Source organism: Condylura cristata, unplaced genomic scaffold (genome assembly GCF_000260355.1).
Source record: "Condylura cristata isolate star-nosed mole 26May11 unplaced genomic scaffold, ConCri1.0 scaffold00008, whole genome shotgun sequence".
Lineage (NCBI taxonomy): Eukaryota > Metazoa > Chordata > Mammalia > Eulipotyphla > Talpidae > Condylura > Condylura cristata.
The window spans coordinates 25,220,863-25,247,326 of NW_004567109.1; the positions used below are offsets into that span (position 1 = coordinate 25,220,863).

Here is a 26,464-nt window from a genome sequence, read left to right on the forward strand (position 1 = left end):
GGGAGAGGAGAATGGAGGCAGGGGCAGCCGTGTCGGCCTGTCGTGTCCGTCCTCGCTTCCTTGCGTTGGCTCCCCTGGGACAAATGCCTTTGAGCATCCTCCCCTAGGGTCCCTGTGCTCCTCCTGGCCGGCCCCAGACTTCTGGCTCTCCCCAGCAGGTACGGCCTGCTCAGCGCACGGCCGTGTGGCCCATGACCCATGATGAAGGAGTTGGTGATTATCATGAAGGCAACAGGACACCTTTGGGACAACCCCATCAGAGCACTAGGGTGCTGGTGGATGTCCGGGGGATGGCAGGGAGAGGAGGCCGTGAAGCAGGAACAATCGGCTTCTTGTCTGTCTGCCCCTGACTTTACACCATTCTTCTCCAGTTATCCTATATATGGCAATGGGTGGCCTTCCTAAATGCAAATATTACCAGAACTAAAACGTTACGTTCCACCTGCGTCCTAATCATCTGATTGCTGGGCGCCTTCTCGGGCTATCTGCCAAAGTTTCTTCCTCTGCATGACCAGTCACAAGGTGTCTGTGTTCTCAGGAAGGCTGAGTAGGGGTAAAAGGGAGCCGGGAGGAGGCTGGGTTTGGTCACACCCAGGGCCGTGGCTTCTGCTCCAGAGGGCTACCCATTAAGGAGGTGCTGTCACAGTGTGCCTGACATATAACTGTGCGAGGCTCTGGAGGAGCAGTTGTAACCACACAGGGGCCACAATGCTTGGGCTGACTTGGCTGGCTTACTCCCTGGTGGCGCTTCTCCCACTGGCCATTTTGGGGGCTGCTCTGTTGGGGTCTTCCCTTTTCTGGCAGCAGGCTCCAGCACGGAACAAGATCCCCAGGGCACAGAAGCGCAGGGAGATGGCACTGCAGCAGATGGAGACCCTGGCACAGCGTCTCCGGCAGCAGGTGAGTGGGGAAGTGCCCGTGGGACCCCAGCCCTCAGTCCCAAATGGTGGATCTCATGGAGGGATCTCTCCTTGTCCCCTCCTCTGTGGAAAACAGGGCTTCGGGGTACCTAGTCTCCCACCTCCAACTCTCCCTGTGCTGGCTCTCTGCATCACCCTCAGTCCCTTCTTTATGTCCTCTGAGCCCCTTGAGGCCAAGGGCAGTGCTGGGGCTCCTGCAGGCACAGGCAGGCTTAGAAACAGCAATTTGGTGTTTGCAACGCTAAGGAGGAGAACTCAGTGGTCTCTGTTCACTTGGGGTATAAGCTGACAGAGCAATTGGAAGTAGGAGCAGTCCTCCTTCTGGCCCGAGCACCCCCCGGCAGCCCCCCTCACCCCAGTGCCATCGCGTTTCCCAAACACCTGACAGACAAAGAGCTGGGGGGTCGAGGGGTGGGGGTCGCGGGGTAGGACCCTCCCAGGAAGACCTGTGATTTAAAGAGGCGCTTTATCAGCTTGCATTGGCGTATTTCAAGGCACCGAGAGTCACTGTGGCCCCCTGGGCTTAGCAGGCAAAGTGACTGAGTCACTCAGTGTTCGCAACCTCAGCCTGGAGTGGCAGAGAAGGACCGAAGGATGACCAAGGACCTCACAGAGGGCCTGCACCTGGCTGTGTGGCCCAGAGGTTCCTTTCTGGGCCTCAGACTCCCCAGCTGCCTGAGGAGGGGCGGGTTCATAGTGTCTTAGGGTTCCCAACTTGGCTTAATGATGATGGACTCCCTCTGGGAGCCCCTGGGGGTAGGGCTTGTGCCCGAGGTGCTGTCGCTGTGTTCTGGACCTCCTGAGTGTCCTCTGCCGTCCCCTGGACGGTGATTGATGGCCCCAATGGGCAGCTTCTCTGCCCAAGCGGCTGCAGTTTCTGAGAATGTGTATTAATATTAATTGGGGCTAATTAGTTGGATAAATCAATCTGCCCCCAGAGAGCAGCTGCCCCTCCCTGGCTGATGAAGAGGAAATCGGGGCTAATGGGGTTGCTGTGGCGAATCAGCATGATGGAGAGGATTCCCGCGTGGTGCAGAGGTCCATCTGTGCACCGCGGTGGGCTCAGGGTCCTTTACTGCAAACGCCAGGGCCTCCCTGGCGCCGCCTCCTGTTGGTGTTTCACTGCGTGCTGGCTGGTGCGTGTCTGCCCCGTGCAGCTTGTGCTTGGCTATGTGCCTGTGGTGTCATTTGCCGAGTTGTGCGTGTATGAACTGTGCTCGTGGTGTGGGTTTGCATGTTTGGGGGGGCGGGGCACGTGTGGTCGTGTGGCTGACAAATAAGGACCTTCCATCAGTGTATGTGTGGGACCGGGCGTATGAACTGTGCACCTGAGAGGTGTGTGTGGAGGAGTGGAAGGCGATCCGGGAGAGCTCACCTGGAGTGAGCTTCCTCTCAAGGCTCCAGGCCCCTTGGTTCTCAATGCCTCATTCTATCCTCAACAAAGATAGACAGATCTATCCTAGACACTTCCCAGGTAGGTCACTCCTTCATCAGGGGTTCCCTCCAGCTTCAGGTATCTACCTTTATGCTCCAGGGTGGTGGGAACCCTTGCTGGGTTCAAACAAATCCAATTCAGTGCAGTTTAGCAAAATTTCACAGAGAGTAGGGCCTCCCTGGCGGCGCAGGGCTTAAGTCTCAGTGCTATCAAGCTATCAGTAGGCAGCCAGCAGCACAAGTTTGATCCCAGACCAGGGAGCTGAGGCAGGAGGTGCAGCAGACCTCTCCTGTCTTGCCCCCTTCTCCCCTCAGCCTGTTCTGCTCCCCATTCTGTCTCTAGTGAACCCTCTCACCTCCCACATGTTCTGATTGTTGTAATATGTGTTGCAAGCTCACCAGTGTTAGATGTTAGGAATAACATCAGATCATGAATGGAAAAGAGGGATCTGAGATGATTCTGAGATGAATATCAACTTGGGATTTCATGAAGAACAGGTTTGACAGATAAGGCCTGCGTATGCATGAGCATCAGAGTGGGTATATGGTTCTGAGGCCCCAGGAAAGATATGCCTGTGTGGGAGAAACAGGGTGCCTGGGTATTGTGGAGACTTTAACCCCTGTGCCACCAGGGAGGGCCTGAGTGATTAGTTTTTGGCATCCGCCCGTCCTTTCCTTCATTTCCACAGGAGCCAGAGTTGGATCCTCAGTTTATCCTGGAGCTGCCTCTGACCAAGTTGGTTCAGAAGCTGAAGGCTGAAGAGTTGAGCCTGGAGAGCGTCCTCTGTAGCTACTTAGAACAGGTTGGTGTCAGGAGTCAGGACCCAAATAAGAGTTCTGGGCTGAGTGGAGGATGTCTGGGGAGCTGGAGGGCAGGTGTACCTAGTTGGGGATGAGGTAGCTTGGAGAGGGGCTTATGGCACAGTGTCACCTCTGTTCTGCTCTGAGTCAAATGGTGGGAGGGGACCGGTGAATCCCTGTCCCTGGCCTCACCTAAGACCCTTTCTGGGTTCCCTCCATGTTGCTCAGGCACTGAAGGTGCACCAGAAGGTAAACTGCCTGACAGATTTCCTGGGGGAGTGTGAGGGGCAACTGCAGGCATTGAAGAAGCTCAAGAAGAGCGAGAGAGGCCTTCTGTATGGGGTCCCCGTAAGCCTGAAGGACACCTATGACTGCATGGTGAGCCCCGGGGTGGGTGTGCATCTGTGGACATGCACCTATGCGTGGGGGCTTGCACCGTCATGTGTGTGACTTTGGGCAAGAAACTTCATCGGGGTCTCCCTGGTGGCACGGGGATTAAGTCTCAGCACTATCACGCTATCACCAGCCACTGCAGCACGAGTTTGATCCCAGGCGAGGGAGGTGACCCACATGGAGCAGCAGGCCTCTCCTGTCTGGCCCCCTGCTCCCCTCTGCAGTGTATTTCAGTCAGTCTGCCTGTTCTGCTCCCTACTCCATCTCTGTTGAACCCTCTCACCCACACACCTCTGGCCTACACCCCAGCTTTTATATGCATAAATAGATAAATCTAAAAAAAAAAAAAGATAATCAATTATGCACTGCTAGGAAGTGGCCAGCTGGAATCAAACTCAGTGGTTTGGTGCCCAAACCCAGACTCTTGGCCACCAGGCTATTCTGCCATCTCCTCAGGGTGCAACTGACTCCGGGGGTGTGAGCATAAGTGAGGATGGGGTGGGATGGGCTGAGTTATTCGGTCCTTGGGCCCCATGGGCTGGAGTTAATGCCACTTCTCTGCAGGGTCATGACTCCACGTGTGGCCTGTCCCAGCTCCTGGAGAGGCCAGCAGCCAAGGACGCGGTCACTGTGGAAGTGCTCAAGGCTCAGGGAGCCATCCCTTTCGTTAAGACCAACGTGCCCCAGACGCTGATCAGGTTTCTAAAGCAGAGACCAAGCTGGGGTTGGAGCTGGGGCCGGGCCCAGGGACACTTCAAGTCTCAGTCCAGGGCAGAGGGAGAGGTGGGGCTGGTGTACAGATGTCCAGGACCAAGGTTTGGGGTGAGTCTTTGGTGCCCTCTGAGCCCCGTTTCCTTATCTTATAACATGGGGGTGGGCTCCCTGGTCTCCAGGGACGCTCAGTCTTTGAGGTTCTGAAAGTTCCATCTCCCTCCCTCTCCTAGCTTCTCTCTCTATGTGTGCTTCTGTTCTCCTCCCCCCTCCACCTCCAGTGTACTCATTTTTGTGAGGAACCCGACCCCACTCCAACAGCAGAGGCGCCGGGCTCCTGGTGCTTATTTGAGTTCTGCTCGGGCTCTGTCTTGCTCAGTGTCCCCGCCACAGCAGGAAGGGACAGCAAGAGCTCATGGAACCACAGGAGCAGAAGCAGCCCCGGCTTGACTCCTGAGGGTGGCTGGCCTCCCGGTGGCCAGGGCCAGCCTCCCTGTTACACTTGCACCTCTCAGCAACCCCCTTTCCTTTTGTTGACCTCAGCTTTGACTGTAGCAACCCCATCTATGGACAGACTCTGAACCCTCTGAACTTGAAGAAAACACCTGGGGGCTCTTCAGGGGGCGAGGGAGCTCTGCTGGCAGAGAAGGGGTCCATCCTCGGCATGGGCACCGACACAGGGGGCAGTCTCCGCATACCAGCCAGCTTCTGTGGTGTCTACAGCCTCCGGACCACCGGGCGCCGCCTCAGGTACTTGGTGTCCGGGTAGGCTCAGCCCCGCCCACAGGGATTAGGGCCTGGAGGGGTTGAGGCATCTGCTCCCTACATCAAGTCTCATCCACTCAAGTCAGCGCCAGGGGAAGTGAGTGAAGGTGGGAGGACTTCACGTGACTCCTGTCTCAGCCATAGCTCAACACGCCGTAATTGCTAGGGGTGGCCATGGGATCGACCTTTCACTTATTCATCCATTATATCATTCATTCAGCAATATAGACATCTGTTCATCTACACTGCCCCTCAAGCCTTCACCCATCTATGTCTTCATTATCTATCCCTCCTTCATCTCTTCATCCATCCGTGTAGTCATCACCTGAGTTTCTGTGGACAAATAATTTCACCATGTACCCACCACTTACTTAACAAATGTTTATTGAGTGTTTCCTCTGTTGCATATTAGTACTTAGGACATATTAATAGACAAAATGGATAAATATCCCTGAATTGGCAATGTCCTTGAAAAACTTTCACACGTCCTTCCATTTGTTTATTCATTCGCTTACTCAGGCCTCTCTTCATCCATTCACTTCTCTGGCTATCCATCTACCAGTCCATTTTTGCCACCCCTCACCCATCCACCCATCCACTGCTCCACCTCTCACTCCCACGCTGGGTCCTTGCTCTGTTGTGGCTCCCGGAGCAGGGACACAGAGCATTCTCAGACCTGCCTCCTTGCCTCTGTGGTGTTCCTAGACATTCACATGCCTGAGTCAGAAAGTGATCAGGGTTCTAGGAGAGTTCAAAGCTTGTGGGAACTGACAGATGAAGTGGGTGTTTTCTTTCACGGAGACTTATTAAGACCCTACACTTTCAACTTTCAGAATCAAGATGAGGGAAGGGAAGGATGGACAGGCAGAGTTGGGGTGGAGTCCCGAAGGTTTTAAGAGTATAAGCAGCTTCCTTTGCATGGAACGTGTGTGAAGGGATTACAAGCAAAAGCTATGAGAAAAGTGGGCTGTCAATGAGATCTTGAGTAGTAGAGAATCGTAGAAGGGTTAAAGCAGCTCCTACTCCAGTGCTGGGCCCTGGGAGAATTCATTGCCTGGGTGTCAAGTCTCCTTGGCACCCAGGCCCTTCCCTTCAGGTCCTGAACTGGGATTTGGGGGTTTGGGGTTTTGCAGCTACTCTGGAATCGCTTCTGCTGTTCAGGGTGTGAAAACAGGTATGCTCCTATCTGAGTTGTGGCTGTCCACCCTTCACCCATTCAAGGACAAACCTGTCAGCTTTTCTCCTAATGACACTTTTACTCAACCCTATGTTGTATATCAACCCCACTAGTGACAGAGGTGCCTGGGAAAAGCTGGTGTCATTCCTTCTATCTAGATTTATCATTCCTGCTGGCCTATGGGTGTTCTGTTCCAGGCTGGTCTGTCAGCTCTATTTGTCTTCAACACCTGACCTAGGATGGCATCAGACCCCTTCCTTTGACACTGGTCATGGCCTTGACCCCTACCCGATGAGAGTAGGAAGTGTGGGGGCATCCCCTGAGCAGAAAGGATGAGAGGTGCTTCTCTCCCCTCTTCTCCATGCAGTGACCACAGCAGCTGGCCCCATGGCCCGGGATGTAGAGAGCCTGGCGCTGTGCCTGCAAGCCCTGCTGAGTGAAGACATGCACCGACTGGACCCCACTGTGCCCCCCGTGCCCTTCAAGGAGGAGGTGAGCTGAGTAGAGGTGCAGACTGATATTCCTCACTGACCTGTCTGCTGTCTAACCATCCCCTGCCAAGACCTCCTTTCCCAGCCCAAGGTGTAGTGAGCAAGGAGGCTGCATGCTCAGTCATACTTGTCTCCCACCACAGCTGATGCCCACTTCCTTGGCCTCTTGGCTCCCTGCAGCCACAGTGTCATTGCTTCCAGAGGGAGACCCCCATATCACATGCCCAGCATGCAATTGGAATCCTTAGTAGAGAAGGTTTTGAGAACCGGGTATCTAGGTAACTTGGGATTTTAGACCTTGAGGTAACTCTGGCCACGTCACTTCCCTGGACCTTAGTCTCCCCATTGGTTCAATAAAGAAGTTGGAATGGAAGGTTGCTCTAGACCCTTCCAGTTCTTCATTTATTCATTAAGTCATTCAACATTTATTGGTTCCTAACATGTGCAATTTCTTTCCATTGTATCCTAACACTCACACGATAGAATGCACATTTCTCTTCCTACTAACAGGGCAGTGAAATGAATTGTCTATAATCACATAGCTAGTAACCAGCAGTGTTGGGCTTTAAACCTAGTGCATCTGGCTTCAGAACCCTCTCCATAAAGGGAGTCTCTGTCTACCATTCAGCGAATGGTTGGTCTTCTGATTCCCCACACACATCCCAGTTCTACAAGCCATGATCACTGTGGGTCTCCCATTCTTAGCTTTTATTGATCTCCTCATCTTCAATCTCTGTTGACCACTTTAAGCTTAAAGATATTTGTTTCAATACATCTACTCACCCTTCTGCCCATTCAACCCTCTGTCCACCCACCTGTTCACCATCTTGTTCATATACCCACGCTCATTCACAAATCTACCATCTCCCTACTTGCCCACTCGATCCACTCAATCATTTGTGTGATTCATTTTCATCCATCCCTCCAGCAGTTCCTCAGGGGACCTAGAGCCTGGACAGTATATAAGAAGGCTCAAAGGGGCTCTTGGGCATTCTTGTGTATTTCTCTGAGGATAACTGTGACCCAAGGCACAGCCTTCAAGTCTGAATCCTGGAGAGAGCGAGGCCCCTTGACCCAGCCCAGGCTCCTTTCGGAGTCTCACCTAGTCCTTCTTGCCTCCAGGTGTACTCTAGTCACCAGCCCCTTCGCATTGGCTACTGTGAATCAGATGGCTTCACCCAGCCATCGCCCAGCATGCTCAGAGCCATGAGGCTCACCTCCAGGCTGCTCCAGGATGCAGGACACCAGGTGAGGCTTATTGCGCCTGAGGTAGGAAGGGGGAGGAGGTGGGATGGGTTAGGGTGCTAGATTGGGCTGTTCTTGGAGGGAAAGGAGGTGATGTGTGAGTTTGGACTGCTGAGATAACTGTGTTTCTCCTAAGCTTCTTGAAGAAGACTGAGGGGATAGAGGTGGAGGGCGGGGGCAGAGTGGACCCCATTCTGTGAGAAAGGAATAAAGATATGTCTTCCCTCTTCAGTGATGGGGACTCAGGGACCTGCTCCTATGGTTCTTATAGCCCTGGTCTCTGCTCCCTCCATCAAACGTTTGTAAGGAGCTCCCTGTTATTTAAACCTCTTCCCGTGGGCCCTCTCTGGTGGCACAACAGGTTAAAGTGCAGCACCATGAGGCTGTCCACAGCCACTTCAGCACAAATTCCATCCCCTGCCAGGAAGCTGACCCAAATGGCACAGCAGACCTCTCCTGTCTCGCCTGCTGCTCCCCTCAGCAGTGAATTTTGTCAATATGCCTATTCTAATCCCCTCTATGTCTCTAGTGAATCCCCTCACCTCACCTCTGGCCTGTACCCCAGCTCTGTATGCATAAATAAATAATTTTGTAAAAAAGATATCTTCTGTTTAGACACACATACCTGCTATGTGCTCGTGGGCCAATCTCTCTCTCTCTTTTTAAGATTAATTTATTTATGCATACAGAACTGGGGTGCAGGCCAGAGGTGCAGGGGCCAGAGGATTTACCAGAAACAGAGTGGGGATCATAATAGGCAGATTGACAAAGTACACTATTGAGGGGAGCAGTCGGCAATACAGGAGAGGTCTTCTGTGCCATGTGGGTCACCTCTGGGGTGGGGATCAAACTCACACTGAACAGCCACAGCTTGGCTTAGCTTCACAGTGCAGCGCTCCAACCCGCTGCATTACAGGGGGTGGGGGTGCATCTCTTAACCCCCTTGAGCCACATGAGGCGACCGTGAAGATGGAATAGAAGCGGGCAGGGCAGGAAGGGGCAAGCCATAGAGGTTCCCCACGAATGATGTGCCAGCTTCTGTAAATTCTAAGGGATGCAGACAGAGAAGAGGAAGGGTGGAGGGGTCTCAGATCCCAACTCAGCCTCTGTCTCGGCAGGTCGTCCCCTTCTCCATCCCCCGCGGGGGATATGCCTTCCAGCACCTGTTTACCGGGGGCCTGTTCGCTGATGCTGGGGCCACCCTTTTGGAGAAGCTGTACGTTTGTTAGGATTCTGCTATGAGGCTTGGTATAAATGGGCTCTGGTGGGGGCTGGAGGCAACCTGAGCCCTGGAAGGGGGTTGTGGAGGGACTGGGGTCCTGGACTGGTGGGATGCCGCTGGCTAATTGTGTGACCTTCCGCCACCAGTCAGCCACTCGGACCCTGTGTTCAGGAGTCATGTGTTCCAGGGGTGGTAGTGGCGGGAGCAGAATCAACCTGTGGTTTATCTACAGAGAGGGAGTTGGGTGGTTGTGGGAGTCAGCTAAGGCCTGAGAGGCTGTCACTAACCAGCTATGTGACCATTGTTCTTCAGTGAGGGGGACATTGTGGATCCCTGTGTGAAGCCCACAGTCAGCCAGTTACGTCTGCCAGATGCACTGAAGCGTGTCTTGGCCTGGATCCTGAAGTATAGAGTGAGTGTGGACCAGGATGTGGAGGGATCCGAGGAGGGGGTTCCAGAAAGGAGAAGGGGCCCAGAAAGGAGAGGAGGGGCGTCCTTGTTCTTTAAGACTGCAGGTGTTTCTCTTTCCTTATTCTCCTTTCCTCAATAAACTAGAGAGAGAGAGAGAGAGAGAGAGAGAGAGAGAGAGAGAGAGAGAGAAGGGGAAGGTGGACTAAGAAAAAGGGTGGGGGAAGGTCACCCACCTTCTGTGATGGTGACCCAGAGAATGGTGGTGGGTCAGAGGTGAGTTCAAGGTGAAGAGGAATTGAGAGTGGGGCTAAAGAGAAGAGTGGGGAGGCGGCTTCAGAGAAGCTGAGAGGGGGAGAGGGTTGAGGGAGTGAAGGAAGGTAGGCGTTAGAGAGGGGTGTGGGTCAAGCAGGGTGCAGAGGAGGTGGGGGGCTAGTGAGGAGCGGAGAGGTTTGAGGGAGTGAAGGAAGGTAGGCGTTAGAGAAGGGGTGTGGGTCAAGCAGGATGTAGAGGAGGTGGGGGGCTAGTGAGGAGCGGAGAGGACTCCATGTCCCTGTGTGGGCAGCGTGGCTTTTCCTAGGCCCCACCCTGGGCAGGTCGGTGTGCCCCTATGATGTCTAAAGTTGGTCTTCCCATCTCTCCCCACCTCCAGGAGCCCCGAGTTAGCCAGAAATTGGAAGAGTTTCGTGGAGTCAGGTGAGTGGCCAACTCCTCACACCCAGTTTCCACTCACAAGGTTTTCCATGGGGTGGTGGGAACTGAGTGGAGTCCACTGCGGGGTAAGGGCTATTTAAACTTCAGGCTAATCAGGAGTTCAGGTCATGTCTGACACTGGGTCACATTTGGACTGTTGGTTGGGGTTGGAGCTGATTGAGTTAAGCTTTGAGTTCAGGTTTGTTTGGGTCAGGTTGGGGTAAAGACTGAGTGGGGTTGAGTTCAAGATGAGGTTGGTTTGAATTAGAGTAGAGGATGGGGCTGAAGTGGGGTGAGGATGTGGTTGGAAGATGAGTCTGGTTTGGGTTAGGGTTTGCTCCTGGGCCTGACCTGGTGGGACTTGAAGATGAAGTACTGGTTAGAGTTGGGGCTGGAGTGGGCTGAAGGCTGACTGGTACCCCATAGGTTAGGGGATGGGCCTCCAGTTTTGGGAAGACCCTTTGCATCCCTGAGGCTGGTGGACATTGACCACAGGATGTGTGCTTGGAAAAAAAAACAGGGTCTTGGTCAGGGGACCACACACAGGGTCACTCTGAGTCCATCAGCTGGTTTGCAGCCCGCCTTGCGGCCAGACCCTGCCTCTTTTTATGAAGAGGTTTCCCTATGCTGACCTTCATGTTTTTCCTTGTTCCCCCAGGACGACCAAGCAACTGTGGGAGCAGCACACAGCTGTGAAAGTAACATAAGCCTGGGGAGACCTTGGGGGAACAGGGGCGGCAGAGATCTGGGTGGTGACAGAGTGGCCAGACAGGGGACAGAGCTCTTTCCTGACCTGCAGGGGAGGCCCATCTGCACCGAGCTGGGAAATTTGGTGCCTGGGAAGTTAATCTAGTCCATATGCCTTGGGCCCAGATCACACATTGTCCCTAAATCACTGCATGCTGCATCCACTTCCTACCCCTGACCTTGGCTCCCAGAGAAACCCCCTCCCAGATAACTTTGCATACTGGGAACTCTTTCTGGGATATAACCTGCCTGGGCCTGGCAGCCCCTGACCTTATCCAGCAAACAATGGCCTGCGCTGGTCTGACCCCCAATCCACTGTCTCTACAGGAGTATCAGCAGGAGTTCATAGCAGAGTGGCGGTCCCTCGGCCTGGATGTGCTACTGATACCCACTGTGGACCCTGCCTTCTCCATAGGCTACCCTGCCAAAAGTTGGGGTGAGGGGACCTCTGTGCTGATGGGTTCAGACTAGGAGCTCAGGACTTCTGAGCCCTGCTGCTGTGGACTTTGCCTCTCTCTCTGTTCACTATTTTTAGAAATTGGGATAAAAGTCTGATAGTCATTTTAAAGTGTAGAAGGCAGTGTATTCAGAATGCCAGACAGTCATGATCACAGTCTAGTTATGGACGTTGTTACCATCCCAAAGTGAAACCCTGCACCAGTTAGCAGCATCCCCAATTTCCATTCACTTTAAAAAGGTACTTTATTACATCTTTAACCCCTGGTGGCACAAGGGGTTAAGTCTCGGCACTATGAAGTTATCGGTAATCATTGCGGCATGAGTTCGATCCCTGGCCAGGGAGCTGACCCACATGGCTCAGCAGACCTCTCCTGACCCGCCCGCTGTTCCCCTCAGCAGTGTACTTCATCAGTCCTCTGTTTTGTCTCTGGTGAAGCCTCTCATTCCCTCTGGCCTATACTCCAGTTCTTGTATGCATAAATAAATGAAATAAATCTTTAAAAAAAGGTACTTCATGAAAGTAAAACTTTCATGCAGTACAATTCACCAACTTTAAATGTGTAATCTGGTGAATTTCAACAAATGTATATAGTTGTATAACCACCACCATAATTAAAATATAGAATATTTCCAGCATCCCCCAAATTTCTCTCATGCTCTTAACCTTAGGCAACAACTGATACACTTTCTATCTCTACAGTTTTGCCTTTTCTAGGTGATTCCATATCCATGGAATCACGAGGGATGAGGCTTTGGGTCCGGCTTCTTTCCCATAGCACAGACATTCAAACTCAACATGCTTTCTGCTGCCCATTTCAAAAGGTGTCTTCAACTCAGCCCACTTGACACCAGGCTTGAGGCCAGGGCACTGTCAGGAGCACCCCCAGTCTTATGCCCAGCGCAGGTGCAGGCCTCCCAGGTGGCATTAATGTAGGGTGAAAACCCCAAAGAGTGGGGCTCCTTCCCGGAGGATGCTCTCTCTTTGGGGCTGCCCAAAGTCATACCCCACACTGGCTGTGTTCTGGTGTCCCCTGTGGACAACACTGCCCCAACATTGATGTCCACTCCCTGCCTACCAGTGTCTGCTGTAGAGGGGCTGCGTTTGCCAGGCAGGGTGGCAGCACACAAACCCTGTCCCGAAGCCCAGGGTACAGCCCACACTGCAGCAGGTGCTGAACCCTGTTAGACACCAGCTGTATAGCTTGGGAAAAACCATCCAACGTTTTGCCACAGCGGTTCCCCCACTATGCACAGGATATGGCACTCCCCACCTCCCAGGGAAGCCGCGACGTCGGGAAGCTGGCATAGAGCCGGGCACTAAGACTCCCTGGGGCTGGCGGAGGTGGACTCCTGGCGCGCTCGCACGCCCAGAGGGCTGCAGCTTCCAGAATGTCCCCAAGGGGGCGCTCACGCATCCTCTCCCGCACCTGAAGATTTGCTGGGTTTTTCTGAATCTCTCGGTAGATAGCCTCTCCTATCTAAGCCTGTTCAACGTGCTGGACTTCCCTGCCGGTGTGGTACCAGTCACCACCGTGACACTACAGGATGAGGAGGATCTGGTCTTCTACAAGGGGTACTACGGAGATAGTTATGACAGAAATTTCCAGGAGGTCAGTTTCCCTCTCCATCCTTATCCCCTACCCACTACCCCCTTGTCTTGATCCCAGCTGAGTTGTAGGGTGGAGACGAGGGAGGGGCCGTCATTCCTAGTGTTTACTCCTTATCATTTCTGGTGCAGTTTCACCCCATCCGAAGGACACACACATCATTTGATCTCCAAGTGGCCTCTGTCCTTGTTAGGGAAGAAAATACTCAGCAAATCCAGTAAAAACGTCTGTAGGGAAAGTTGATTCCAGAGGCAGAGTGAAGGCCCCTAGTTAGTTGCTTGCTGTGTGACTGAGCAGGACACTGCCCCTCTCTGGGCCAGAAAAATGGGAGTTAAAACATTTACCCTGCAGGGTTGTACCAAAAGTTAAATTGAAAAAGAGTGAAGCCATGACATAGGCTTTTTGTGTAGGAAGTGTTCAAAAATGCTGCTATTACTGATTCAGAGGTGGCTTCACAAAAGGACATATTCCCTCGGGCTTACTTAGTGCAGGGTCTAAAATAACAGCCCCACTTTGGTGAGAGATAGAGCCAGACTATCTGAAAATTTTGCCTGTGCCTGAATTAGACATTAAATAGATTACTTTTTCTAAAAATTGATTTTGGTGATGAAGTTACCAATCTGAATTCTGAAAAAATAACAATATTGATACTTCCCTGCTTCTAAACTGTCTTGAGGTTCTCGCCCATCAAAACTTTCTCTTCTCGGGCCCTCCCTGGTGGCGCAAAGGGTTAGGTCTCAGCACTGCAAGCTAGCTACTGACACTTACTTCAGTGTGAGTTCGATCCCTGGCCCCGGAGGTGACCCACATGGTGCTGCAGACCTCTCCTGTCTCTCCTACTGCTCCCCTCAGCAGTATATGTATTTCATCAATCTGCCTGTTCTGCTCCCCACTCTGTCTCTGGTGAATCCGCTCACTATCCCGGAACCTCTGGCCTGTACCCCAGGTCTGTATGCATAAGTAAATAAATCTTAAAAAGAAAAGAAACTTTCCCTTTCCCTTATGCCAGTCTACTTCTGGCCAACTAAGATATATTTATATATTTCCATACATGTCCTATGAGGTTTTGTAAATGATGAAAAAAGAGCCACAGATGAAGGGAGTTGACCAAAACCATCAATCAGTCAAAGTAGAATCCAAAGCAAATAAGAGCTTGCATGCTAACATCATAAAGGGATGAAAATGTGTTTGAATTCCTACAATTGTATTTGAATTTCACGCAGGGACACACATCAGCTCCCTGTTCCTGATGGGGTTGGAATTTGGGGTCAGGGCACCCTTTCACTGCAGAAGTATCATCAGGCTCTGGATTAGGGGGTTGCACATTCTTCTTCCTTTGATGAGGACACTGGTGGATGCTGGGCAGATCAAGTCTCTGCCCAGGGAACAAATGTTAATCTTAATATATGTTCTAAGATGAGGATTCTAGGCAAAGTCAGAGCAGTTTTTTCGGGTTATATTGAGAGCTAAGGAAGCCTGTAACTCTGAGGTCCAGGACATCTCCACCTTAATATAGATTGGGGATGGAATCTCCAGGCTTACGCATAGCCTGTGGGTGGTGAGGAGGGCTGGGCAATGGGCCTGTGAGCAAGAAACAGGCTCTGAGCCCACAGACTCTCTCCCGCAGGGAGTGAGAGGATCCGTGGGACTTCCAGTGGCTGTACAATGCATCGCTTTGCCATGGGAAGAAGAGCTATGTCTCCGGTTCATGAAGGAAATAGAGACCTTGACTATGAACCAGAAGAAATCTGAGTGACAGGTTGTGCCTTCTGGAGCCTTCCTACATCCTCATCCAAGTCTATTCCCTGTGCCTCTTGTGAACAACCTGTCTCATATCTCCTCCTCCCAGAAGGCTGACAGAATTCACTATAGTCCTCTGTGTGGGTGCTCAGTGCATGGACTGCCTGACAGTCCAAGATGGGGAACAAGGTGAAGGGCTTAATAAACATTTCCTGACTGGCCAACCTCGTGTTCTCTGGTTGATGGGGGTTGGGGACTATAACCTGGTGGCCAGATGACTCTGGTTGCTCTCCTCTAGCTCAGTCCCCCAGATGCTGCCCCAGTTTGTAGCACAGGGCAAAAAGCTCCAAGTCAAGAGAGTGGAGACCTGAGTTCATGCCTGCACTGGTTTGCTGTGTGATGCTGGACAAGTTATTTCTGTTCACTGGATCTCAGTTTTCTCATCTATGAATTAAATGGTTTAGATTTAATGAAGTCCATGATACCTGCCAGCTTGACTTCGCAGTGAGCTACTATTGCTAGACATTTCCCTGACCAGGAAGTTGTCATGGAGCCCACTCTGTCTAGAGGAAGTTCTAGAAAGCAAGGTTGAGAGACTGAACCTTAGTCAACACAGATCCTGGATTAGGACACTGACCCCCATTGACAGACCAGTGCTTCACCCCAAAGTGCTAATTTCTCAGCCTAACACTCAGCACTTCCTGAGAGCTTCCAGAGTGTCCTGGGAATGGGTCTACCACAGCACAGCCTCCTCCACTCCCCAGACTGGAGCCTTCTTGTAAGCACAAGTACACCGTGTGTGTCTGCCTTTTTGTGTCTGGCCATATTACCCCCTCCACCGGAACACCTTCACGTTCTCCTCTTTCCTTAAGCCCAGTGTCAAATGCCACTTCCTCCAGGAAGCCTTCTTTGATTCCTCTGTCCTCTCCACTCCATGACATTCCCTGCCTCTGATCTCTTTGGAGGTCTTTGCCTATCAAAACCTTCCCCTCCCTGGTGGCGCAGCAGCTTAAAGCACTGCACTGAGAAGCTAAAGCCACTTCCGCATGAGTTCGATTCCCTCCTGCCCCGGAGGTGACCACACGGTGTGGCAGACCTCTCCTGGCCCGCCCACTGCTCCTCTCAGCAGTGTGCTTCGTTGTGGATCTGCCTGTTCTGATCTGCCTGTTCTGCTCCCCGCTCTGTCTCTGGTGAAGCCTCTCACCGCCCCTGAGCCTCTGGCCTGTACCCCAGTTCTGTATGTACAAATAAATAAATCTTAAAAAAAAAAAAAAAACCTTCCCCTCCCATATGCTACTTTTTGTAATACTACTTACTGGTCATCTAGGCAGATGACTGAACTCATTGCTCCCTGTTTTGAAACTGAATGGAGTTAACCTCTCAAGGCAAGAATGGATTTGGCCCATCCACCTACCTATCTAGCCTACTCTTGTTGAGGGTAGACTTTCAGGCAGAAAGAAGCCCCAGTTTAACTAAGACGAAGATCTCAGGAATCACACCAGAAGGATAGTCCTGATTCCATGTGCACTAGAAGGAATCATTTGAGGTGTCCAGCTGCAGGCCGGGCAGGGCTACTGCTGACCTCACTGTGGCCTCCATCTCTCCCAGGCTCTACCTTAGAGTCTGAGAGCTCTGCTGACGAAGAAGTCTTCTCGTTACCCCTCGGTCAGGGTTGGTAGGGTTCCTGCTATGTCTTCCCTGCCTTAGAAGAGAGAGGTCTAAGCAGCTGGTGTGTGTGTGGGGGGGGTGTCTGGTAGGGGGTGGGGGAGTGTGGAATGTTTTCATCCAATTTCCTGCTGCTTCTCTGCATCCCACTGGCTGCCACAATCTGGGCAGCAGGGGACAGTATTGAGCTTCGCATGGCCCAGACACTTCCTACTTCCTACTTATTCTCAGATCCTGGGTCATCAAGACTTTTCCGGTTAAAGCCTTGTCCAAACTCCACTGCACAGATGGGGAACAGATGAAGAGATAGTGATAGAAATAAGCTGAGTGCTTTGCCTTTGGGGTAAACAGTAAGTTTTAGAGATGGGATGGAATTCTCTCTGTTTTTGGCTGAGATTAACCTGGGGCAGATCCCAGTCCAAGCCACTGAGTAATGGGAACCCCCATCCTGGGGTCAGACTTCCCTCCAGGCCTGGCTTTCCCCTGAGCTGATAGTTGGGCTCCACAACAGCCTTCCTCCCCAGCGCCAGCTCCAGCTGCTGTTGATCTAATCTAATCTCTCACTACTAGTGAGTACCCGGCCAGCTGAAATCACTCCCTGCTCTGTGTGGCCGCGGGCCAGTCTTAGGCTTCTTCAGAGGCCCTCACAGAGGAGCCGCAGGGTCCATGTGTGGGTGCTGATGGGACAGGGACAGGGAATCACCTCCTCTCCCCTCCCACTCCCATTCTTTCCCCCAGCGAGGTTTGATCTGGGCTCTGTCTCTGCATCCTCCATCCTTCCGAGCAACACTAGTTCCCCAGCTAGGTTAAGCCTCAGCTTCTCCCGTAGGATGACAGTGATTACATGTGCCTCGCCTGGGTTAAGAGGTTCACAGAGGCTGAGAGCTGGGTGGGCAAGGACCTGCTCCGCTCTCCCCAGCCTGGGAGTCACTGTGAGGTGCGTGGCGGGCTCAGGTCTGGGAGTCTGTGTCCAGAATGCGCAGGTCCTTGTGGGGTCCCCTGTCTGGGAATAATAGAACCGGTGGCTTCACTGGAGGAATGCAGCTCAGAAAATTCCCAGGCCAAGGAGGCTTCCACAAAAGTCGGTAACTGAGACCCCAGGTTAGGGCCCTTTGGGTAAGGGGCACCTTGAGTTCTGGTTTTGTTTCTGTGCTGTGGGATGCAGGTAAGTCCTCTGCTTTCTGAGCCTGTTTTCTCGAGGCTGCTTGGGTAAGGGGTGTCCTTGGGTCTCCCCTTCCCTCCATCCCTCAAGCGTTTCCGAGGCTCCCTCCTCGGCCCCACTTGCTCCCGCCGTCCCCATCCCACCCACTGCGCTCCCTCGGCGAGCTGGACCGGCAGACCCCAGCGGAGGGCCCCCTCTTCTCGAAGCACTGACTGACAGACGGCCCTGGACCCGAACCCGCCTACAGTCCAGCTCCCCGCCGGGCCGCTCGGCCGCTCGCTCCGCGCACCGGCCGCCCCGCCCGCCGCGCCTCCCCGGGCGCCCGCATTAAAGCGCATATGCAAGCCATGAATTATCAACTGAAAGGAGTCAATTACTGGCTCTAAAAACGAGTGTCTGCGCCCGGAGCGCCCGGGGCCATCCGCCTATTTACGGAGCGATTTCCCCCGCCCGGCCTCGGGAGGGAGAGAGACTGGAGAGACGGGGAGACGGAGCCGCGGAGCAGGAGGGAGAGAGCGAGCGAGGGTGTGCCAGAGACCTGCAGAGACAGGGGAGAGACAGGCACCCCAGCGGAAAGGAGAGACAGAGAGACTGGTCCAGAGAGACGCGGAGACGCGGGCGAGGCGAAGGCAGCTTCCCCGCTGTCTTTGACTTCGCCTTCGCTTTGGGGGATAGTAGCAAGGGAGGCTGGCCTCTAGGACCGCAAAGGGCCGGTTCCCTCTTCCCAGTGCCCTTGTGGGGACCTAAACCTCCGACTGGAGGAGGCTGGGCTGGGACTCGGGGAATGACAGGATGGGGAGGGGCCTGTCCTGGCGGGAAACTAGGGACAGGTTCAGCGTTGTCCAGGCTTAACCCTGCTGGACAGCATGGCCATGAGAAAAGGGAGGTGGAAAAGGGACACGTGATGGTACAGCCTGACGTGGGGTGTCTGTGCAGCCCCTGAACATTGAGGGAAGCGTTAAACCATCCCAGTGGGCACTGGAAGACCTGGCTCGCCCTCCTCCCCCACCTCAAGGTGTCCCCTCTGCCGACCCTATCTCCTGCCAGTTCTAGACCTCCACACCCAGGCTCTCAGCTGCTGTGTCCGCCACAGCTTCAGCGCACACACCATTCTTTCCCACCATCCAGGGCGGACTTCTCCACCAGTGAGCAGCATAAAGGCCTGGGCTTGCCTGCCTTGGTTAATATATAGTGCCCTGCAGAGGGAGCTACCTAAGTATTTGGGAAGGAAGGGAGGAAGAGAGGAGGAAGGGAGGGAGGAGAGGAAGGAGAGAGAAAGAGGAAGAAAAGGAAGGAGCCCTTGGCTTTATCCAGAGGTAGTGGAGAAAGGGGACCCCAGGAACGGGCAGGATTTAGACTTCAGCAGAGAGAAACTGAGGCTCAACAGAGCCTTTGTCTTCTATGTGACCTCAGACAAAACTGAACTTCTGAGCCTCAGATTTCTTAACTATAAGTTGGGGACAGTGTTGTCCACCTTTATATAAATGGTTTTGCATGTGCCTGGCACTTTCCCAAGAAGGAAAGACCCTGTCTTAACTAAGACTAGTACTAATAACTAGTACTAATAACTACCTCTTATTGAGGCTTATGAGTTGCCAGGCCTGTGTGCCAAACACCCTTCCTCCCAACAGCTTTCTGAGGCTGTGAAATCACTCTACTGACAGAAAACTAGAGGAAAGCAGGGACGGGGATGGGGCAATGTTAAATTTTGTAGTCAGGTCAGACTTCAGTGCCTCCTTAGTACCTGCACCAGGGGGTCCCCAGACTTGGTCCATGCACCCCTTATCTGTACCTTTTATTGTGCAGGCAGCCGCAGGCAGGTGGGACAGCTCAGTGGTGGCCCCTGGGGTCTTGTTCCCACCACGCTAAAGTCTGTGTCCTGCCGGACAAGTCTGCAGCCCCGCACCATGCCATTAGCGGGCAGCCAGAGGGGGTGTCTGCATTCGCCAATGCTGGGGTTCCTGAGGCCACTCGCCTATTAGTGGCTGGTGGCTTCACAGTGATTTATTGGGGCTTCTTCATTTCCCCTCGGTCCGCTATAAACATATTTATACCACCAGAGTGACCGATAAATTTCCCTTATGAATCCCGTTATCTCCCCCATTAACCATCCGTCACCTTTTATGCGGCCACGATGGACTGGGCCAGGGCACGGGGGTTGGGTGGGAGGCCCGTGGCCTGCAGCCCGTGGGCCCAGTGAACTCTTCACCTCCCCCACTGCTCCCCAGACAGAGCAGCCGCTGCTGCCTCCAAGCTGCCTCTAGGATGAGGCTATGAAACTGCACCAGGTGGCCCTTTGAAATGAGATTTCCTCCCAGGGCCTCAGAATGGGAAGTCCCTCTGATGCTAACTTCAGTCTCTCCCACTGTAGCTCTGGCTTGTTTCTTGCAAGCGACCACTGCTGCTCTGCTCTTTCTCCCCACCCTCAGCTTTCACTTTCATCCCCTCTAAGTGCAGCAGAGAGCCAGGCATAGTGAGGTCTGATGCCAGCTGGCATTCACTAAGCACCTCCGGGTGCCAGTCATCTTACACCTGAGATTTCCTGTGGTCCTCTCCACAGTCCTGGAGCCAGCCGTTAATAGCTCCATTTGCCAGATGAAGAAGAGAGGCTTAAAGACCTTCAATGGAGAGCCCAAGGTCACCCAGCCAAGGAGCCCTAATGCTGTGCTTTCAACCATTGCATTCACATGCCACCTCAGGTGCTCTGGGCTAGGGCGGTGAAGCTAAGAAAGTTTTCTAGGAGAGAGCTACAAAGCAAAGGAAGAAGAGAGGAAGGAAGTGGCCATAGTGGATGGCAGGCAGGGAGAAGGGGGCAGAGCTATGGAGTGGAGAGTAAGCTCTTTTTCTTTCCAGTTGGGCAAATCTGAACACCTGTTTGGAGTCAGGCCCCAAGCTATTGGGGAGGGTTGGGCAGCTGTCTGTGAACCCTAAGCCACCTCTGGCTAGACAAATGGGCTGCACCCTCCTGTGGGCCTCAGCTTCTGCTCTCACCTGGGCACACAGGGGAGTCTGCCCTTTGAGTACCTGCTATGTCAGCTTTCCCAGGACATGGCTATTTTTGTGTATATGGGGGTGTCTGGAAATTCTGCTTCCTCCACCTCCACCCGCAGAAGATCACCTAGAATTGCCAAGAGCTCCCTGGAGTTCTCATACAGACCTGTCTCTGGACTTAGGTAGACCAAGGTCCAGACTGAGCCACCCCAAGGAGGATCGGCATAGGTGGGTGTCATTATCCCCATTTTACAGATGAGCAAAGGAGCCCTGGGTTAATGTGCGGTAACCTGGAATTGGAGCCAAGAGAGCTGGGAATGGGGCTGAGGAGGGCAATGGTATGTAGTCTTCTGCGAGTGGAGGGCTCAGCATTTGGCAGGAGATCTAATTACTCCTAGCTCCAGGATGCCACCCTGGGGTGTCTAGAGAATGGCTAGTGCAGAAGGAATTATGAGCCTTATACCCCAAGGAAAAAGATTTTTATCTGACTTCAACAGGATGTGATGAAGTCATTCTGGCCACTTCCCTGCCTCCCAGAGGAGCTGTTGGGGTGTTGTAGGATCCAGTCCATCTCCTTCCCTGACCCTATAACCCACACCCCAGCACCTTTGAGGAAATAGCAATGCAGGGTGGAGGGCGAACTGCTGTGCAACCTGGAGTGTGTTCTGGTCCTTTCTGGACCTCCCTGCCTCGATGATCTCCAACTCAGATTCCAGACTCTGTGGAGACACCCCTCTTCTCAGACTGGAGCTCCTGCACTGGGGACCAGGCTGAGAGAAGTAGGCACTCAGGCAGCTGGGGTCTCTCCCACTGTGGCTTCAGCCTCACCGTCTCTGGTCTCACCGGCTTTTCTCCTTCCCTGCCCTCTCTGTCCTATGGACTGTTCTGTCTGTCTGTCTGTCTAATCTGGGTTAGCAGCCCCTCCTCAGCACGGCACAGCACGTCCTCTCCTCTTCTGCTCGCAAGGTTGGCGGGAGGTGGTAGGCTCTGCAGCGCGTGTGCAGAGCCCAGGAGCTCCCCCCAGCCCCTCCCCGCCCCCTCCTGCGCTCTCCTCTCCCCACACTCACACACACACTCTCTCTCAGTCATTTTCAATGTCATAAATTTCCACGTCTCTCTCCTCCACTTGGCTATTACCTGCGCCTCCGTCACCGGCCGCTCTCGCTCCCAGATGGGCTAGGCCATCTCCGCTCTGCAAATGACTCAGGGAGAGAGAGGCGGAGAAGGAGGGAGAGAAAGGAGCAGAGAGAGAGAGAGAGAGACACTAGGAGAGATTGCAAGAGAAGCGAGGGAGAAGACAAGAGCCTGAAGGAGACGGTGGAGAGAAAAGAAAGAGAGACTCAGTCCAGAGAAGCCTGTCCCCCACCCTTCCCTGGGGCTACTGGCCTGGGGCAGAAGGGGGCGGGCCCGAGTCTAGGGGTGGAGTCAGGTCGGGTAGCTCGGCCCCCTGCTCCGCCCCCACTTAGCTGGAGTCCCCTAACCCCCTGAAAGACGCCAGTACCTTGTGTGGCAGAACAGACACCCAGTATTCCACACTGGTGGCTCCCAGCCTGGGGCAGAGGGACAGCCCCCTCTGTGCAATGTGCCGTGCACCCCTGGGGATTCAGAGCTCCTGGTGCTGCCCTGGGACCTGTGCCTCTCTCTTCAGAACTAGAGTTCTGCCGGTGCAGAGGCTGCTCCTTAACAAGGGTTTCTCACCACCACACAGAGCTCCCTCTGCCCCACCTTCATAGGCGCCCTCTTCCTGCAGGTGAGAGCAGGACCTAAAGACGCAGTGGTCTTGTGTAGAGAGCATTTCCAGGAGACCCCACAAGATCGAGGAGAGAGAGGCAGAGGGAGGACCTGGGAAGGAGGTCAGGGCAGGACTGGGGAGAGTGGGCACAGGAACCCAAGCCCCCAGGAGCTGGGGCACTCAGGGAAGCATCTGCTGTGCAGCTGCTGCGAGGTATTAATGATAGATGGCGTGGGTGCAAGCTGGTGCTGCTGCAGGACGCTGTGGGTCCTGGGCCTGGCGCTGATGCCAGAACTCCCGAAATGGTTCACGGCTCAGGCACTCAACAGCGCCTGTTTAAAAAACAACAACGATGCAGATATGATCACGTCATTCCCTCGGTTCAACCTCCCAGTCACTCTACATCCCACTGAAAACAAAACCTGAGCTGCTTCCCTTACCCAGTCCCTTCTGGTCCTGACCCCCTCCTGCCTCTCCCCTGACTGCTTTTTCCTGACAGGGCCTAGAATATGCCCAGGGCCTTTGCCCTAACTTGTATATCCACAAGGCTAGTTCACACGTCCCTCAGCTCAAAGGTCACCTGCATAGAGGAAGCAACACTGACCACCCCATCTCATGATGGGTCACCCCCTTAACTTTATTACGGGCTCCTGAATATCAGCTTTGTGGCACTTTTTACACTCTGTCCTAATTTGTTGTTTTATCTGTTTACTTGTTTAGCATCTGTCTCGTCTGATTGACTGGACCTTCCACGAAGTCAGGAACCAATCCTGTTCATCAGAGACAGAACCTACCCTCAAGAGGTGGCTTGAGAGAATGATGTGGATGTAAGTATTTCCTTCTGACCTGGCTGAGGACTGGGACTGAAGTTGGGGTGGATGTTAGGCCTGGGTCAATGGTCACCACGCTCACCACTCAGCATATGTCTGGGTAGTTGTCCACCCATCAAATTTGTTGAAATCCTAGCGTGCTTGGATTCCATTCCAGCTGGGAAAGGCATCTTGCCCTGATATTGGGAGTTTAGCTTGTGACCAGGGTTAGGCTTCATTCAAGAGTTTTCCTTGACTAAAGTCCACACACTGGAGTCCTTCCAACAACATGCACCTTACATCCCCACACACTCAGCCCCGCACAGAGTGGTCTAAAATAAACCATACTACCACACATACAGCAACCTCCCTCCCTCCCCCAAGCCTCCAGACGCCAAGGCTTGCAGAGGGACAAACCTACTCACAACACCCCAGACAACCCCACAGGCGTGTTGTGAGCAGATGCTTGTATGCGTGCACACATTACCTTACAAAGGTGGGCAGAGACGGTCACTACAACCAGCAGAATTAAACGCTTAAAATGGCATCAATGGAGAGGACACCTGTTCACAGCTGACTGTCTGAGTAGTGTTCACTGAGGAGGCTCACACCGGGCCCTGAGCTGCCAGCCAGCAGGCACCGCTCGAGCTGAGCGGCTGTGCTCTCCTGCCTCTCCTGCACCTGCTTCCGTCCCACCGCCCCAGTCCTCATGCTCTCCTGAGAGACTCAGGCTCCGGCAGACTCAGTCTGTGGCCAGAGGCAGGGCTCAGCTGGAACTGGGGTCAGGGTTTAGTCTGTGGCCAAGGTCAAGGTTCACTGGGCGACGAGCATCAGACTCATCTGGAACTGAAGTCAAAGGTCAGTCACGGGCTAAGATTTCCTTGACACCCTGTGTCTCTGCTGGAGGATGTTCCCCTCACCCGTCCTGTGCCATCCCAAGTTGCTGCTGGTGGGAATGAGACCGAGGGTCCTCATCATGCGTGGGCCTCTGCGGCTGGTGGAAGGTGGGGGGGGCAGGGGGGGGCCGGGCCGGGCAGATAGCTGTGAGGTACGTTTCCATCTCCGCGGGTCGGGCGGGCGAAGCCATTTCCAATCTGCTCTCTATCATTTTCAATATCATTAATCCCAGACACTCTATTTTCCATGCCTGCGCAGCCAGGCCCCCGAGTGTGCGCCGTGTAAAGTGACACATATTCATCACCAGCTCGTGGCGCCGGCGCCGACGCTGATACAATATTAGTGTTGCCCCCCCCCGCTTGCGGCCCGCTCCGCCCGGCTCCCCGATGGCACGAATCCATCACCTGGAGCCCGTGTCACTTTCCCCAGCAGCCACATTTGTTTGGGCACTTAGGAGGTAATTGTGGCACATTAGCCGGGGCGGGGAAGGGCGCTGGGCCCCCGGGAGGAGGGAGACCGAGGCATCTTCTTCCACAGTCCAAGCCTGTCCTGACTCGGAGCCATGCCTGAGCTCAGCTGGGATCCCAGAAACCTGGGTTCTGGTTCAGTCTTAGAGGCGGTGGCCAGAGGAAGGACTCCAAGTAGGGACGGTCAACTTGGGCCCATCAGGAGGTCTCAGAAGGGATCACCAGCTCCTCTGCCAGCTCCAGCATTGGAGCTCAGTCCAGATGGGATCCCGACATTTGCACTTGGAGATGACGGTTTTGAAAGCTCTTCTGGCCAACCAGTTATATCCCAGCACCGGAACACAGGACATGGCCATGCCAGCCCTTTGGCTCCATTTCAAATCCCATATGGGAGAGGTGGTGGGCGGGGTGGAGGAGCTAGAGGGTCCTTGGGAGCCCTACTCTCCCAAGACTGACCCTGTCCTGGGGACCAGGCAGAGGGGCTATCACCCAGTCGATCGTAGACAGTGGCCCAGGGAAGGGTGCTTTTGGGAAGACTGCTTGGAGGTGGTGAGCCACACACGTGGACAGCCCCTGGACAGCCCCTGGACACTGGCTGCATGTGGGAGGAGAGCGCCTGGGTCATTGATCTGGGAAGAGGCCAGGTTGCGGGGGCATGGGTCCTCCATCCTCAGTCCGCAGGGCTAACACCCATTAACCTCGTCAGCAGACAAATTGCCCGTCTTGTCAAATTCCCATTTAAAATGCAAACTCGATTTGACAGAGTAAACTGAGCGGAGGTGGGAGCGGATAATCCAGTGGAAGCTCATTAGCAGGGCCCAATGAGAGGGGCCTGCCCGGATGGCCTAACGAACCTGCCATGATGAACCTCCCAGCTTTTTAACATCCCACCATCAGCTCAATAACCCTGAATCGCCTGCCCTATAGCCCAACCCCCCTAAAGGCGCCTGGGGACCCCTGCTGCTTCGCAATGCTTCTGAGAAGGTGTATGGGAGAGCTTTGAAAGCAGACAGAGATGGGAAGGAGCCTGGGTCCCTTTGCCTGGCCACTCAGCAGCCTTGGACAGGACACCAGCAATGGAGCCCCAGCAGTTCCGCCAGGACACCACTACTGGGCCCTCACTGTAGGGGTCCTGTGAATTGGCATTATTAAGTCACTGACAGATGAATAACTTGGGTCTCAAAAGGTTACCAGCTTTAAATAGGCAGGCGGAGCTTGGATTTGAACTCCAATCCACCAGACTCCCAAGAGTGCCTCTTGTGACCACTGCACCACGCTGCCTTCCGAGACTGTGGTTGGTCGATCTGCCCTCTTCGCTTCCCTGGTGTCTGCGCTGTCACTGGCGCTGTGGGCTGAGGAAAAGTGACTTACCTTTGAGACTCGTTTTTCTCCTCTGTAAAAGAGGACAAACAACAGCTGCCCAGCCCTAGGAATAGGAGGAGAAGGAGGATCTTATAAAGCACTTGGTTTAATAAATACTAATAACTACCTAAGAAATATCTGCAGGACATTTAGCCTTGGTTGGGGTGGGAAGAGTGGATATGAAAGGGAGAGAAAGAGGCAGGATTCTCGGGCCCTCCCTGGTGGCACAACAGGTCAGGACACAGCACTGTAAGCTGGCCGCAGCCGCCTCAGTGCGAGTTCGATCCTCACCCCGGAGGTGACCCACAGGGTGTGGCAGTCTTCTCCTGACCTGCCTGCTGTTCCCTTCAGCAGTGTACCTTGTTCTGCTCCTCACTCTGTCTCTGGTGGATTCTCTTACCACCCCTGTACTTCTAGTCTGTACCCTAGTTCTGTATGCATATAAAAAAAAACCTTAAAAAAAAAAGAAGCAGGGTTCTCACAAGCTTACCACAGGTCCCTCCTGTTTCTAGGACCCATGCAGCTCTGGATTTGCACCCTCCTGGCTTCTCACTCCCTGTTCTGTC

General features: G+C 53.7%; 1 protein-coding gene across 1 annotated transcript in view; it reads left to right on the plus strand.

The window, feature by feature from the left end:
* Window positions 1-708: 708 nt before the first annotated feature.
* Window positions 709-26,464, plus strand: part of LOC101627994 (fatty-acid amide hydrolase 1-like) — a 33,669-nt gene continuing 7,913 nt past the window's right edge. Inside the window, exons 1-16 of the mRNA XM_012722116.1 lie at window positions 709-900; window positions 3,044-3,157; window positions 3,384-3,533; window positions 4,113-4,246; window positions 4,803-5,024; window positions 6,107-6,198; window positions 6,569-6,693; window positions 7,815-7,940; window positions 9,056-9,153; window positions 9,472-9,571; window positions 10,220-10,263; window positions 10,919-10,958; window positions 11,335-11,443; window positions 12,931-13,076; window positions 14,701-14,825; window positions 14,923-15,002. Of these exons, the coding sequence (XP_012577570.1) occupies window positions 709-900; window positions 3,044-3,157; window positions 3,384-3,533; window positions 4,113-4,246; window positions 4,803-5,024; window positions 6,107-6,198; window positions 6,569-6,693; window positions 7,815-7,940; window positions 9,056-9,153; window positions 9,472-9,571; window positions 10,220-10,263; window positions 10,919-10,958; window positions 11,335-11,443; window positions 12,931-13,076; window positions 14,701-14,825; window positions 14,923-15,002 (1,897 nt within the window). The remainder of the gene's footprint in view (window positions 901-3,043; window positions 3,158-3,383; window positions 3,534-4,112; window positions 4,247-4,802; window positions 5,025-6,106; window positions 6,199-6,568; window positions 6,694-7,814; window positions 7,941-9,055; window positions 9,154-9,471; window positions 9,572-10,219; window positions 10,264-10,918; window positions 10,959-11,334; window positions 11,444-12,930; window positions 13,077-14,700; window positions 14,826-14,922; window positions 15,003-26,464) is intronic.